We start from the raw sequence: 14,720 nt of genomic DNA, 5'->3' as shown, positions 1-14,720 counted from the left end.
CATCCACAGGGGCCTGGTGCCAATCCCTCAGGTATACTAAGGGACAACTGCGGATATTGTGTTGTGTGTATAGAAGATTGAAAGCAAAGGGGCTTGAGAGTAAGTAGGCTCCACTAAGTTGAAGGACTGAGAGAGAAGAGAGGGAAAAATGTGGTCAGATGTAGGTGCTTTTCAAGGTCTTAGAATTCATTCTGAGTCATGAGTCACATGGGCTGTGGCATTACTAAAAATAACCATGCCTTTAAAAAGAGAACGTTAGAGTGCTGTTTAAGTCCACGGACCGCTAGAGCTGAAGGGTCCTTAGACGATAGCTCCTTCTGTCCCTAAGTTTCCACATGAGAGAGGGGAAGCCCAAATCAGGAGAGTGACTGTTGTCCATCAGGTGAGTAGTACAGCCCATCCCGGAGATCAAGGATGTCAAACTTGTTTATCTCACACCTCCATGGCCAAGCCAGACTCTGCCTTTCCATTATCACATCACCAAATCTAGTTCCCCCGCCACTCCTGCAGAAGCATTGCTGTACACCCACACAAGCACAAGGCATTGTCCCTGTGCCAGATGATGCTATGGGCATCTCGTTTGGATTCCTGTTTGTTGAGTATCTGGCGCTCCATTCTCTCTTGTTCTTCAAAAATAATTCTATCCTAAAAATTCTGCCTTCTATGCAGCTGGAAGAGCAATCTTATCTTTAAAGAAAGAAAGAAAAGGAAGGAAGGAAGAAAAGGAAGAAAATGAATTCAGTCCGCATCTCAACTGAATTCCACGGCTGGGCTTGTAAGACACAAAATGAAATTCAAGCCACCCCACCCCAAGCTCTTACATCAGTCTTCATGGGAGCTGGTCCCCACTGCCCTCCCAGACTTCATTCCTCATAGTTATCTCCCCCACACACTTTACCGTCTACCTGCAACTGACTTTCCTTCTAGAACATTCCAGGCAGGTCCCTGTGGACAACAGATGCTGCCAGTCCTAACTCATGTGACTCACTGAAGCCCTCCATTTCATGCACATCTCGTTGCCTTCATCCACTGAAGACTGTTCTGCTTCTGAGCAAGACCGGCCAGGCAGGAGTGCCAGGGAGCCCCTCATGACTGGAAGGGCTGGAGTAAAACCTTCCAGCCCCTCTCTCCTGGGTGGGATAACTTGGGTGTGTGTCCAAAGAGGGTCTGCACACATAACCCTGTATAGTGGCTGCTTCCCTTGCCCGTTGCTTCTCTCATTTCTTTTTCTAGAGCTCTCAAATGAACAGTTTCATGGAACTCTTTGTCTAAGAATCTTATTCAGGGCGCGACATAAGCTAAGATCCATTAGGCCTTTCTGCTCGCTATTCTTGCTGCCTAGATTATCCAGCCCCTCCATTTCCCGAGCTTCTTGTCATTCAGCTCAGATGCGAGCTCTTTAATCTCCCCTCTAGACATCTCCTTTTGCTCTCCTCCGCTCATTGACTCAGGCAATTGGAAATAATCTCATTTCTATATTAGCTTGCTTGAAAAAAATTAGGGCTTTCGCACAGGTGTAAGCTCCAAGGACTAGCGTCCGGTGCGCCTGGGTCCCCAACTTATAGTGGGTATCCAGTAACTATCTGCTGCCTTAATTAATGAGGGAATCTTGCTGGGAGAGATGTCAGATTCTGCCTCGGGAGTGAGATTTATAGGAACCTCGAGAGTATCTGCATTTCTAATCAGCACAGCAATTGCCGGCGTGTAAATGGATACTGTTTTGTGTTTTTGAGTGGCTGATTCTCTTTAGTGGGTTTAATCTGCCTCCAAGTACTTTAAAGTGCTCACAATTGCTTGGCTAATTACAAAGCCCGATAAACTCTCCATTAAGGAATATCTTCTAAGTACTTTCAGCTGATAATACTGTTACCAGGAATTACATATGACTGAAGGAAGAGAAACACATTTATTTAATAACAGTCTTAAATTATTTCAGTTGATGTGCCTGAATGAGAATGGGCAGACTGCAAGCACCTGTTTACTTATAGACAGGTAAGATTCTGGTAGAGGTGAGCTCAGGTTAAACCTTATTTTATGAAGTGGCCTTGACCCACCCCATGCCCATTCAGAATAGACCTGCTCAATCCTGGGATTAGCAGTCTTTTAGATTAGCAGGGCTGTGGTAGAAACTAGGATTCTTCATAGTATCAAGGTCATGCCCAGTCTGATGGCTTCCCCAGCTATTGGTGTAGAGTGGCATCTTCCAGCTGTGTGTTAAGTTCTCTGCTTGGGTCGGATTCTTTGCTCATGGATTTGGGTGGGGGCTTGTGTGCTTTGCTAACATCTGTGAATCTGGGGTTTCTCATCTGTAGAGCAGATTTACAATAACCATTCCATCTATTGTCCAGAGCTTGATGCTACAAATGAGTAACTGTACAAAAGGGATCAGGGAAGGCACAAATCACTGGGGACATGTAAATGATTCCTGGCCTTTCCTTCTTGCTTGGTCAACCTTCTCAGTCGTGACTCTGTGACTGTAACTCCTGAGCCCCATGAAACAAACTCAATATTGTGGAAGAATGCAAAAGGCATCCTTACAGAACTGGGAGTGACATGTAGAGGAGGCAGGCATTTCAAACTAAAAGACTGCATAGATGTGGAGAATGGCTGGGAGAGGCTGTGTGTGTGTGATGTTTGGGGATGGTCCAGTGTATATATGTATGTTCCTAAGGAATGTGTTCATGGATGGGGTAGTGTCCATGTGAATGAGAAGGTTCTGGGCTTATATAGCTCAGTTTATCACAACCTGAGGTAACAGCAGGCTATGGGCCACTGACAAAATGAATAGCTCTGGCCAGTACTGTATGAGGCAAGGACAGCAGAGACTAGCCAGGCAGGCAGGCAAGGGAGTGGATAAATTTCACTATAAGGCCGGATGCATATCTGGAGAGGGAAGGCAGAAGGTATCTGGCTCTCAGAGTCAAGGGATGGAAGGAGGGTGGAGATGATGCAGGGAAGAGCTGGTTTTGGCATGGGGTTGTCAGAAGAGTGACAGTTTGCCAGGCTGAAAGGTGGTAAAGGACATCAGGAGGTCACCATAGGCAGGGGGTCTATGATAAGGTCAAGGTATGTCTGGCAGAAGGGTAGGGGAATTCATCCAGGATGTGTCCATGAGGTCACAAGTGGTATAGATGTGGCCTGACTAGGACACAACCAGGCTAGCTTGATGGGGGAAGTCCTTCTGTGTATATGCTGTCCTATTGGTTGATTAATAAAGCACTGTTGTCCAATAGGGAAGCAAGATAGGTGGGACTAGGCGTCAAAGAGAATTCAGGAAAATGTAGTCAATATTAGGGAATCGCCATGTGATCCCGGGGAAGAGAGGATGTGTCAGGATGCCATCCTCAGAAAGATAAATCTTCATAGAGATATCTATTAGTACTCATGGGTTAATACTTAAGACAGAACTAGCCAATGAGAAGCCCTGGACATTGGCTGACAACAATGTAACTAATAGAGTCTCCATGTTTTATTTGGGGGGCTAAAGCAGCCATGGGACCCAGACATGAATCCCACAACACTTGCTGTCTGGACAGCATGCAGAAGCAAGTGGCTGAAAGCAGGACAGAGAATTTCAGAACTGGAACCTAAACACAGCTTGAACCTGTGCCCACCTCCTCATTATCCACCTTAGTAACAAGGTGTTTTCTTTTTTCTGTGCCTTGTTTTCCTTGTCTATAAAATGGAGGCTGGGAATGATACACTTCTGGGGGTGTTAGGAGGTTTGGGTAGGTTGACTCGTGAGAAATCCCCTGACACCCCCAGAAACATTCACTAGTGTTGGCTATTGAGTACCAAAATCACAGGTGCTCGGAAGACATCAAGAGTCAGCAATGGCAGAGAAGGACTAGAAGCCTCTTCTGTGTCTCAAAGTAACAGAGGTTGGTGGGAAACCAGGAAAGCTACGGGCTCTGGAACTCATGGCCAGGAAATATTTCTGGAAGGAAGTAGACAAGAGGGCCAAGGGTGATGAGCGACTGGGCAAGATAATAGCCAGAAGTGCTTCGGACTTACCAAACAAGGAAGTCACTGGCGTCAGTGACCACTGTCATTTTGGCAACACAAGGGAGTGTAGTCAGTGAGCAGCACATTGAAAGAGAGCAGGGTGTGGGAGGGGACGGGAGAGAGTGGGAGGGAATAGAAGAAGATGGAGTGTGTGTAAAGAGAAACTTTTTCCTTGTGAGAAGCCTTCCCACCAGCCTGGTTCTAGAGCCACATCAGTCCTAAATAAACACACAGGAGGCTATATTAATTATGAAGCTGTTGGCCTTGCTTGTTTCTTACTGGCTAGCTCTGACTTAAGTAATTACCCCATAATTGTTAATCTAAGTATGCCTCTTACCGGAGAAGTTTCCGGGCTTCCTACCCCATGGCGTTACATCTCGACTCCTGTGTTTCTCCTACCCAGAGTCCTTCTGGACTCCTAGTCCCTCCTATCTTGGTTCCCTATTGGCTCAACAGTGCTTTATTGACATAATCATAGGACCTCCCACATCAAGTGTGGGAGGGAATGAGAAACAGTGGGAAGGGATGGGAAGAGTGGGGAGAGTGGAAGGGGAGACACCGGGAGGGGATGGCAGAGTCGGGGGAGAGCAGGTGAAACTATTTCAGTGACTTGGCTGGCAAGAGAGGCCAGGGACGGGCAGTGGTGGCAGAGTGGTGGCGGAAGCCAAACACCCAGTCCATCCAGCCCTGGTTTCTGCTGAGGAACTTACCTTCTGTCAGTGAGTAGGAATCTGTCACTTATAGATGAGGACACTGCTGTATTTGAAATCAAGCATGACAAATCTGGACAGAAGCCAGGCTACCCGTGTCTTCTTTCTTTCTCAGGTGCTAGTATGCTCATAGACACCAGTGGAGGAACAAGAGAGTAAGAGACACTGGGAGCCGTCTTCCTACTGAACACAACTGAATAACAAAGGACCATTCATGGTGGCCTGAAGAGGAGGTGAAGAGAGTGTTGATTAGAAATCCCTTCCATCGGTACCTAACCTCTGCCAGGCTGGGTTTTCAGCATCGTGAATGATGGTGGCAGATCCAGGTAGGAGGAGACATCTTTGGTGGAGATTAGCTTCTGCTGAAAGAAGTGGGCAGGACAGAGCTCAGGCCAGCAGGATGGACACTGTGCTGCCCACAGCAGCTCTTCTCCATGATCCTTTCTCAGCCCTCTTAGGCTGCCTGCCTGCCTGACAGAAGCTCAGGCTTTTGAGCTGGGATGGTATGATTCAAATGTCATGTGTGGGAAGTGAAATGCATCCCTCTGTCCCAGTCAGCAAGTGTTTTGATGCCAAGGACTTTGACATCCCATAATGGTGGGATTTTTGGAAAGTTACCTTCCAAGACAGGAATAGGGAACATGGGATGCATAGAAGGAAATTCCAAGGAGTAATGGAATGGATGCTACACTAAAGGAGGGAAAAATGGCAGAAAAAGCCTCACAATATACAGCCTGCATGTCTTCAATGTCACCGCCTTGGAACGCTTAGTTTTTGAACAAAGCATTTGTCAGTCACTGTCAGTTTGCACTGGATTCTGAAAACCTACCCAGGTCAGGTAGGACAGAGACTATAGCCACAAATCATGGCAGTGTCAGAAGGCAATAGTCCTGAGCTCTGGTGCCCCCATATGAACTTGGCCTCGGATTCTTGCCTGCCACTTGGAAAGTGTGGCTTGCTCACGGTAGCTGAGAACCAAGATCCTGCGGACTTCAGATTGGCTTTTAGGAACAGCGATGGAGGTGTTGCCAGCAAAGTGGGCAAGGAAGGGTTACAAAGGACAGGAGTTCCAACCTATAGCTGGGGCTTGTGCTAGATGCCTTTGGAAGAGCTCTTGCATCATTCTGTGGGCAGAGGCCCTGTTAACACACGATGATACACGATTCCAGGCATAGAAGTGGAGTGGCGCCTGGTAGGGAGCGGAGATCTGGATTAAAATGCAGTGATAGGGCCTGGGTGTGGGTGTTAAAGTTCCATGACAGAGTACTTGCCAACATGTGCAGAGGCCTCATCTTTGATTCCTAGCGCCATGAGAAAACAACAATAAAATTCAGTTATGGGGCTCATGTCCAGTGCTCCCGGAAACCCATCAGTGAGGAGTGGAGTCTGGGAGGCAGTGTTGGGCTCTGACCTGGTCAGTGACTCTGAACTCTGAGATCTCAGGGATATTCTCATGGTCACCTGAGTTCACCCCAGAGCTGGTTATAGAATTTCTCTAGGAGTAGGCCAGTGTGTCTTTCCTAGGTAACCCCCTGGAACACTGGGCACAGGACATATTGGGAAATGAGCTGTGGGTTGTGTTATGTCCTAGTCTGTCTTACCTGCTACTCCCGGAGGGAAGGGACGTTCCCCAAGCTCATGGGCCTATCCCCTCAACTAAAGGTGGGCTTGCTGGTTTCAGTGGGCACAATGGAGTCACTGATGCCACTTCCTGCCCCCATGTTCCTGCTCTGTGGTTTGGAAATGCTCAAGATGTTCTCTCTACTCCCTGCAAGGGTGGACCTTGTGTTCTGTCCTCTGGATGGTTGTGGACATTTGCACTACTTCAGCATCCAGAGCGACCCATTCCCACTCGCCCTTTTTCCTCTGCCCAAAGCCAGTCTCTGCAGACATCAACATAAAGCCATGACTCATGAACGGGGTGGAGAGGCCGGGCTACTGTTTCAGCTCCATCCCTGAGTTCTCATATCCTTGTTTTCGCCTCAGGCTCCTCACCTGTGCCACAAGCTGGTTCACTCAACTTTTCTTCAGACTTCCTGGTCTATGGGAATGGACTCCAAAGGAAAAAGGACTGGGGAGCTCCTGGAACCCAGCCTCTATTAGGAGTATACGAAGCCTCAGGGACCCCCTGAGTCCCCAGGGACTTTGCAGGGAGATGCCCAGGATGTAGAGCTCACACTAGCACCCTGCTCACAAAGTACCCTGGGGTTCCCAATGTCCTGGGTACTACTGAATTTGGGTCCAAGGTCTTCTTCCCTGGGAGTGGAGGGCTCTCTGTGCTCAGGGCTGAGGAGCAGCCCTGTCAGGTCCCTTTGTTCCTTATCATTCTCAGAAAGGGAAGGGACATATCTGGAGACTCCCAGCATGGCTGTTATTAGTACTGGTGCCCACTTCTGGTTTTAGGAAGGGCAAGGGTGATGACTTAATCAGGACTTGGGGGATAGGGGTCTTCCCTTTCCTGGAGACCCAGAGAGCAATTAGATCCCGAGCTGGGGAGGATATACTTGTCACCTCAGCTGCCCTGGATCCAGAATCTTCAGACATCTAACAGATTTCAAGCCCTGTCCTTTGATCGAAGCTTCCCAAATGGTCCCATCAGGAGTTGAACTTCTAGGCAAGAGCGGCCATGTAGACCAGCCTCCCTGCCCCCACTATTTTTTAAATGAGGAAACTGAGGTCCAGTGAGAAGTGACTTGTCCTGTCCAAGGTCCCGGAAGATTCCTGAGTCTCATTTTTTTTTGTTCATCTCTGGAGACCAGTCCTCCTTCATTCCTTGCTGAATGCTTCCAGCACCCTGCCTCCCCCTTCTCTCCTGTCCTCAGCCTTCAGCCTGGGCCTCCAAGTCTACCCACAAACCCAGGCATGCTGCGTCCTGAGCAAACCATGAGTGGCAGTCAACAGGGACGAAGGAGGAGCCATGTAAACATAATCTTGTGTCACCAGACTCTGACCTCCTCCCTGTTCCATTTTTAGAGCCCGCCTCCACATCTGTGCCTTGTCCTCACTGCTCCCATTTTCCTTGAGAACTCTGCACGGTCCTGAGCACCTGCCTTCAACACCACACTGAGATCCTAAGCAGGGAGTATTCACATCCCCTTTAGAGGCGATCGCAGCACTTTGGCAACCCTTGGAGCCATAAGTGGCTTTCAGAGGAGCCTGGGCTGGCTGTAGGATGGTCCAGAACTGACTCAATGCTACAACCTTCCATGGTAGATCCTTACCCTCATCACCCCCAGGCACACTCCACTTGCACCCTTCCAGGCCCAGGTGAAATACCACACTGCTACACGAGCAGCCCTAACCCTCTGGACCACACACTGGACACCCTGTGACCAGCTGTTGCCTTGAGGATGCTCTTCCTCTGGGTCTGTTCCTGGAGTGCAGATCTGTTCTGCAACTCCTTCTCTCTCCTCACTGACCAGGCAGGGGCTGCTAAGCAGTAGACCCTCAGAAGATGTCTGCAGAGAGAATGGAGGAGCACCCCACTAAACCATGGCTGTCACAGGGACCCCACAGGTGATATGTTGCCCACACAGAAATTTGCAAGGTTCCCAGCAGTGGCACATGGTCTAACAGACACAGGTTTGGACCCCAGTTTCTTATTCTGATTCCACAGCTGGCCACCTGTGCAACTCCTACCTGTCCACTAAGATTTGAGGACTCAGTGGTTATAAACCCTTTCTTCTCCTCACCTCCAGTAGTTGCTGCATCCCATGTGTGATAAGACCACGGCACAAAGTTATCAGACGAGCACAGGACTCCCCCTTTCAGGGAACCCCAGGGAATCAAAAGCAGTGTGAAGAGCCTGCAGTAGCTGGCTCTCCGCAGGAGCTAGGGGTGGCACAGCCTGCCCAGAGTTGGTCACATGAAGCCACGGGCAAGTTCCGGGCAGGAGGAGCAGAAGGTCTGGACATCGGAAGACGAGCACTCCAATGACCTGGGCCATCACTTGGCACTTTGTAAGTGCAGACTGAGCACAGCCGGCTGGGTTTTCAGGCTCAGAAGCACATAAAAGAGCTGGCGATGGTCACTGCTGTGACAACCTCAGGGCACCCTTCTGCCTGCCTATTGTAGTGAGAGATGCTTCTGTCCTCTTGGTGCTGTCACTGATCATAGACAGGAAAGGTCTCCTGTAAAGAACAAAAGGCTGAAAACCACAAGGACAGGAAGGAGGGGAGACGGGGCTTGGGATTTTGTGATGTGTGGGTGTTTAGCATCCTCACTGTGAATGGACTTAGGGTTACCTGAGGCAGCTGTGCTTGGGGTAGATATCAAGGACCCAAAAGGACACCGTGTCCATACCATTAAGGACACAAGCTTGACCTTGCTGTCTGTGGACCAGACTGGTACAAAAAGAGACTGGAAAGTGGAGCCCTGTCTGGGAGATGTTGACACTTCTTGGCCTCACCCATGGGCCCTTCAGAGCAGTTCCCGATCTGGGGCAAAGGGGACCCAGTTTTAAGGGTGAATTCAGTGTATTCTGCAGGCCCCTGAACACTGTTTCCTCTGGAATACTTCCCATACTTAAACCACACCCCCAATGTCTACCTCTGCACAAACTTTGAGTCCCATGCGATTCACTTGGCTCCCTGACCTGTGGTAGGTAGGTGCTCAGTAGTTTCCAGTGATGCGATTTTTCTTTCCATTCATCTCCTCTTCCATCTCAGGGAACCCTTCCAACAACCCACAATCCACAATTAGGCCAAGGATTAGGAAGTTTATTTTGAAAGCAATACCGAGAGTTGTACTTGGTCCAAGAGGGAACACAGCCCAGGAAGCCTGTGTCACCCGCCCAAGGTGATAGAATTGAAATGTGATGTGGTTATGCCCGGCTCTAGGCCATGCCCTTTTCCTTGTAGAAATCACGAGAGCTGATTCCGCTCTTAAATACCCAGGGCTCAAGTCCCTGCACCCTACGCCACCCCCATTCTCAATATAGCATGGAGCCCATGACTTTCCTCTTTTGAAAGTCGCCCACCCACCTTCTCTACTGTGGAGATTTTATCATGGTGCTTTGATAATCACCTGGAATTTTCTTCTAACATGTACAGGCACTTGGGCTTTGATTCTGACTTGGAACTGGAGCCAAGATCTTCCTAGTTTCAAGAAAGCTCCCTCAGGAATGTCAAAAGTCATCGTTGAAGGTCTTGAAACGCTCCTGCAACTCAGACATGCCACGGTAGAATGCAGGAGAGTCCCAGTGGAGAGATGCAGAAAGATAAGGACTTCGTATTGCTATTCAGACACAGGGGCTTCCAAGGAGGCTGAGATCTGTCCGCAGGAGTTGGCAAATGACTTTATATTGGAGAAAGGTGTTTGAAATGAGAGGAGCAGGCACAGAGGGAGCTGGCGAGGAGGGTGGGTTAGGTAGATGTTGCAGTAGAAACGAAATACTGGATATAGGAAAGCCTATGACAGAAGGGATGGCTGGTATGTGACCATTTGGGACATAACAGAAGAGCTGCAACTGTCCAGTGAGCTGTACTGTGCTCAACTGGCGACAGGTAAACACTGAGGGGTTTTCAGTTACATAGCCTAAGATTGAAGTAGATTAGCCTAGTTGACCCTGTGTGTATAGGCCTCATGATTCTGCTGCATGGGTTTGGTTCAACTGCTTTTTCTTGGGGGCCCACTACGGGCTGCTTATCCCAAGTACCACACATTGCACAAGTAGTTTTCATGTGGCTGCACAACCCTTCTCCAGCTACACCCCTGGCCATGGCTTTCCCTGCTGACTCAGAGTGAAGTATGTTCCTTTGTGCCTTCGCTTTTGTACAGTCCTTCCTCTGCCTAGCATGCTGCTCCACAGCAGCCTGCAGGGTATCCCTGGGTGTCCCCAACCTTCTCCTGTGCTCTCCACGCAGCATGTCTGTCTTTACTGAGTAGTCATTGTGCTGAATGGCTCTCTACAGTTAGCCTGTAAGTTGAAGCAACATGGCTCAGGGCAGGCTCTGCATCCATTGGCTGCCTGTCAGCCTTGCCAGCTCTGGGATTACAAAAGCTTGCCACTATCCACACTTCTTATATGGGGTCTGGGAGTCAAACTCTGGTCTTCATGTTTGCATAGCAAGGACTTTGCTGACAGAGCCATCTCCCTGGCCCCTCACTGCATTTTTCTAACCCACATTTGAGGTTTGCCCTGGTTCTGTCTCTGTAGGGATGCACAGCTTAGATAAGTTTGTACAGTTGCTGATTGGCAGAGCTGGGATTCACACAAGCTCGCTTCAGTGTATCTTGAAGTTCCTGTGCTCTGTCCTTCTCCAGGGCCAGCGGCTGCTTTGAGTGGAATGATGTGGGTTAGATGAGCTGTCTACAGGCCACTTCCTCCCTTTCACCTTTCTTGACTTTCCACTCAGCCAGGACAACTCCCACGTACTTTGTCAAGAATCTAAAGATTGGTATCTGCTTTTGCACTTGGGGAACTTCCCAAGGCCACCAGGCACCCAAACATAACTAGAATACTACCCGAGAGGTTAGGAAAGGACTTTTCCGTGTGGCCATTGGGTATGAGTTCCTTCTCCCTGGGACTCCCACATCTTCCCCATGGTCTGGGAAAGCACCCCACAGCTTCTGATAAAAGCTCAGTACAAGATGAGGCAGAAGAGAGCTCTTGGCTTCACCAGACATTCGCTGGTTGCTCCAGAGAGGCCCGAACCAGAAACTCTCACCATGAAAGTCATCACCACAGCCCTGATGTGCCTGCTGCTGGCTGCGATGTGGCCACAAGATGTGGACAGCAAGAGCAGTGAGTGCTGGGATCCTTGTGCTCGGGACCAGGGAGGGGGAGTACAGGTGGGTGTTCTGGGCATGGGGCAGAGCTCACCCAGATCTCACTGGCTCCATCCCTGCTCCCACTTGGAGAGGAGGAATGGAGCTTATGAATGGGCTGGGGGCATCATGAATGGGGGACGATTATGAGCTAGGGGCAGCCATCTACTGAACTCCCGATTCCTTTTCCAATCTCAGAACTAAGTGGCTGTAGAGCAGACCTAGACTAGGGTCCTCTGGGTGTGGTCCCACGCCTAGCCCTGTCTTGGGAAGGGTTGTTTTCTTTTGAGAGCTGAACTGGCTTCGATGTAGACGATGATTTTGACCCTTACTCTACAGACATTTGGAAGGGACTAATGGGGTTGTTTTAACAAGCTGGGAGCCCTGACAGTCTAGAGGAAGGACTAAGTCTTGTTTCCACAGTGTGACACATGACAGGCAGGGTCTGAAGAAAGAACCACAGGAGCTAATAGCCAGAAAATTACTAGCCCTCTCAAAAATGTTTTCTGCATGGCTAAAATGAAGTCTGTGTTCCATTTGGAGAAAACCAATCTAACAATGGACCCGAGGGTTTCTGTGCATCACGAGTAGGAAGGAGCCAGTGTTAGAACGTGGGGATGCTGGAGATGAGCTGTGGAGAGGGAGTACCCAGACCAGCAGAGGTTGGTATTATTGGGCTATGAAAGAGGTTAGAACCAAGGAAGGGGGTGCAGGAGCTTGTACAGGAGAGTGGACTAGCTACTTCTTGGGAACCATCTCTCCCTTCTGCACTCTTGTGCAGTTCATCGCCAGGTCCCATGTCTGTTATCCGTGGACTGCAATACAATGTGGGAACAGGCTTCATAGGATGTGGGTCTAGAGCCCGAGAGCTTAAGTTCTGGTACAGTACAGAGCCGTGCACTTGTGGTGGGGGGATGGGAACTGAAGGGGGCTGCATATGTGGGATCTCACTGTATGGACAAAGGGTATGTGCTGAGTCATGGGCTCAGGCTGGCTTGCGGTGAGTATCTCCACCATCCCCTGGTTTGTGGGGGTGCTTAGCTCTGCACCCCTTCAGCCTTTTGATTATTCTCCAGAGATGGGTGGCTGCTGAGACCGGGCTGCACTGTGGCCCTCTGGATATGGTATCCATGCCTGAGTCTGTCCTAGGAAGGGCTCTGTGGATTTTACTTTTTAGTCCTTGTGGGGGTGGGAGGCTGAGGTATGGGTGCTAATGGTCTTTTGTGCTTTTATTCTAGTGCACGTGCTCTCCTCTCGCTGCTGCTTCAGATTTCTGAAGAAAATGCCTCCCCCAGAAGTTAATCCAGTGTTACAGAGAGATCAGCTCCTCCTGTTCCCACCCAGCTGTTGTGTGAGTGATTACTAGTCCAGGGAAGGATAACGCTAGCCGGAGTGAGAATAGCGGACACTAGATGGCGCTGTTCTACAGGAAGAGGAACTCTAAACACAGTCAGGCAAACTATGGTGCAGTGCCATGCTTGGTCACTAGGGGGGAGTGTAGGGCTTCCCAGGAGGGAGTCCTGATGTATTTGCTTGAACTCCAGAGTGCCATGTTTATATCCCATATTATATATCCAGAAGGAAATGCTTAACAAAAGCGACAGACAGGCTTAAACATTGACTCAGTGTGTAGTGTTTGGCTGCCCAAGCATGATAATCTGAGTTCACATTCCCTGCAGGCGTGGAGAAGATCAAGCAGGGTGGTGTGAGCTTTTAAGTCCAGCTGGATGAGGCAGAAACAGACATATCCTCTGGGATTACTGGTTCTTGAGCCTAACAGGCTCAAGATTCAGTGAGAGACCCTGACTCAAAAAGCAAGACAGACAATGGCTTGAGGAAGACTTCATACCACCAACCCCTCGCCACCACACATGTCTATAATGCCTATATACCATGAACATCTCTCTCTCTCTCTCTGTCTCTCTGTCTCTGTCTCCCCCTCCCTCCTTCCCCCTTCTCTCACTCACTCTCTCTCTCTCTCTCTCTCTCTCTCTCTCACACACACACACACACACACACACACACCATGACCCAGAGCAATGAGTGGGTCCCAGATAGACACACAGACATTCACAGCTGGAGTGGGGTGCTGTTCTAGGATGGGGAAGTTTCATCCTAGCTACACATCAGGATGTCGGTCAGTTCCTCTGCCCCAGCCCCACAGAGGGCATCCTAGTCCCTAAAGGACGGTCCAGGGGTCCCCACTAGTGAACTCCCAATGTGATGCCAGCATGTGTCAACTTGAGATCATTTACAGAGCGGGGAGCTCAGGGACCCCTGGCCTCACAGAAGTGGAGGCGAGTGTGCCAGGCTCCTGTTGGGTGACTCGGGTCCTTGTGTGTGTCCTCTATTCACAGATTCAGGCTGAAGAAAGGCCAAGAGAGCTGTGCCTTGAGTACAAGTGCTTGGGTTCAAGATTACCTGAAGAAGGTGAAACCCTGCTAGCTGAGGTGAAGATGAGCTACACCTTCCCATCCCAGCTCTGGAGACTGCAGCTCCCCTTCACGCAGTCCCACACCCTCCACCCGCCATGGCTCCCCTGCCCGCTGTGGCTCCCAGATCTCAGTCGTGTGATAAGCTATTTTATGGTACTTTATCTGTTTAAATTATGGAACCTTCAACTCCTACTGCCTGTGTTTATTGAGCTCCATGAGGATTTCTTTCAAGGTTCAGACTTGATTGGAAGTTGGGCTTGAACGCAGGGACTGGAAGGCTGGGGGGTGGGTTGGATCGGATGCCAGAGGAACCACTGTTTAAGATAAGTTTTGACCCAGGCTGTGCTATGGCCTTCCCTCCAGCGTTGATAGCTGAGGAAGCCATAGTAGAACCAGCAACTGGCCCAGGGCTGGGTTCACATTGGGATGGGAGACAACGTGAAGGGAGTCCTGTCTGCCCTGGCCTGAGGGCTCCGGGAGGGTGGTAATTGTAGCCTCTGTAGCTGGAGGAGAGTCTTGTGTTCATCTGCTTGTAAAATGTTGCCAACCTTGTTTTATAAATGAGGCTATCAGAGTCGGAGAAGGACATAGAGAATGTCAGGGCCCAAACTCAGGCCAGGGGACGTCATGGGGAGGTTTAGAGGTATGCGGCAGATCCAGGAAAATGACTTTGACCATGAGTAGGAGTTTCTGAAAGTAAAAGCGTAGCAGATGGCAGGAACTGAGTATGAAGTTAAGGAATTGCAAAGCAGAAAAGTAAACATTAGAGGCTCTGTTCCGGGCACTCAGAAGAGCCCACACC

The 14,720-nt window shown here is 49.7% G+C and overlaps 1 protein-coding gene across 1 annotated transcript; it reads left to right on the top strand.

The window, feature by feature from the left end:
• Positions 1–11,035: 11,035 nt before the first annotated feature.
• On the top strand, positions 11,036–14,179 carry LOC101838592. Its single transcript, XM_005076964.3, has 3 exons — positions 11,036–11,460; positions 12,722–12,834; positions 13,841–14,179. The coding sequence occupies exons 1-3, from the start codon at positions 11,259–11,261 to the stop codon at positions 14,177–14,179; spliced, it is 654 nt and encodes a 217-aa protein (XP_005077021.2). The 5' UTR covers positions 11,036–11,258.
• Positions 14,180–14,720: the final 541 nt, after the last annotated feature.

The sequence above is a fragment of the Mesocricetus auratus genome, unplaced genomic scaffold (assembly GCF_017639785.1).
Source record: "Mesocricetus auratus isolate SY011 unplaced genomic scaffold, BCM_Maur_2.0 Super-Scaffold_100007, whole genome shotgun sequence".
Classification (NCBI taxonomy): domain Eukaryota; kingdom Metazoa; phylum Chordata; class Mammalia; order Rodentia; family Cricetidae; genus Mesocricetus; species Mesocricetus auratus.
Note: the sequence above shows the minus strand (reverse complement) of the source record. Positions and strands in the feature narration are given on the sequence as shown.

What these genes read in the sequence shown, in the direction of transcription:
- LOC101838592 (XM_005076964.3), top strand. Translation starts at nt 11,259, where the DNA reads ATGGTCTGGGAAAGCACCCCACAGCTTCTGATAAAAGCTCAGTACAAG. An exon ending in AGATGTGGACAGCAAGAGCA is followed by an intron (nt 11,461 to 12,721) that starts GTGAGTGCTGGG and finishes CTTTTATTCTAG; the next exon opens with TGCACGTGCTCTCCTCTCGC. An exon ending in TGTTCCCACCCAGCTGTTGT is followed by an intron (nt 12,835 to 13,840) that starts GTGAGTGATTAC and finishes CTCTATTCACAG; the next exon opens with ATTCAGGCTGAAGAAAGGCC.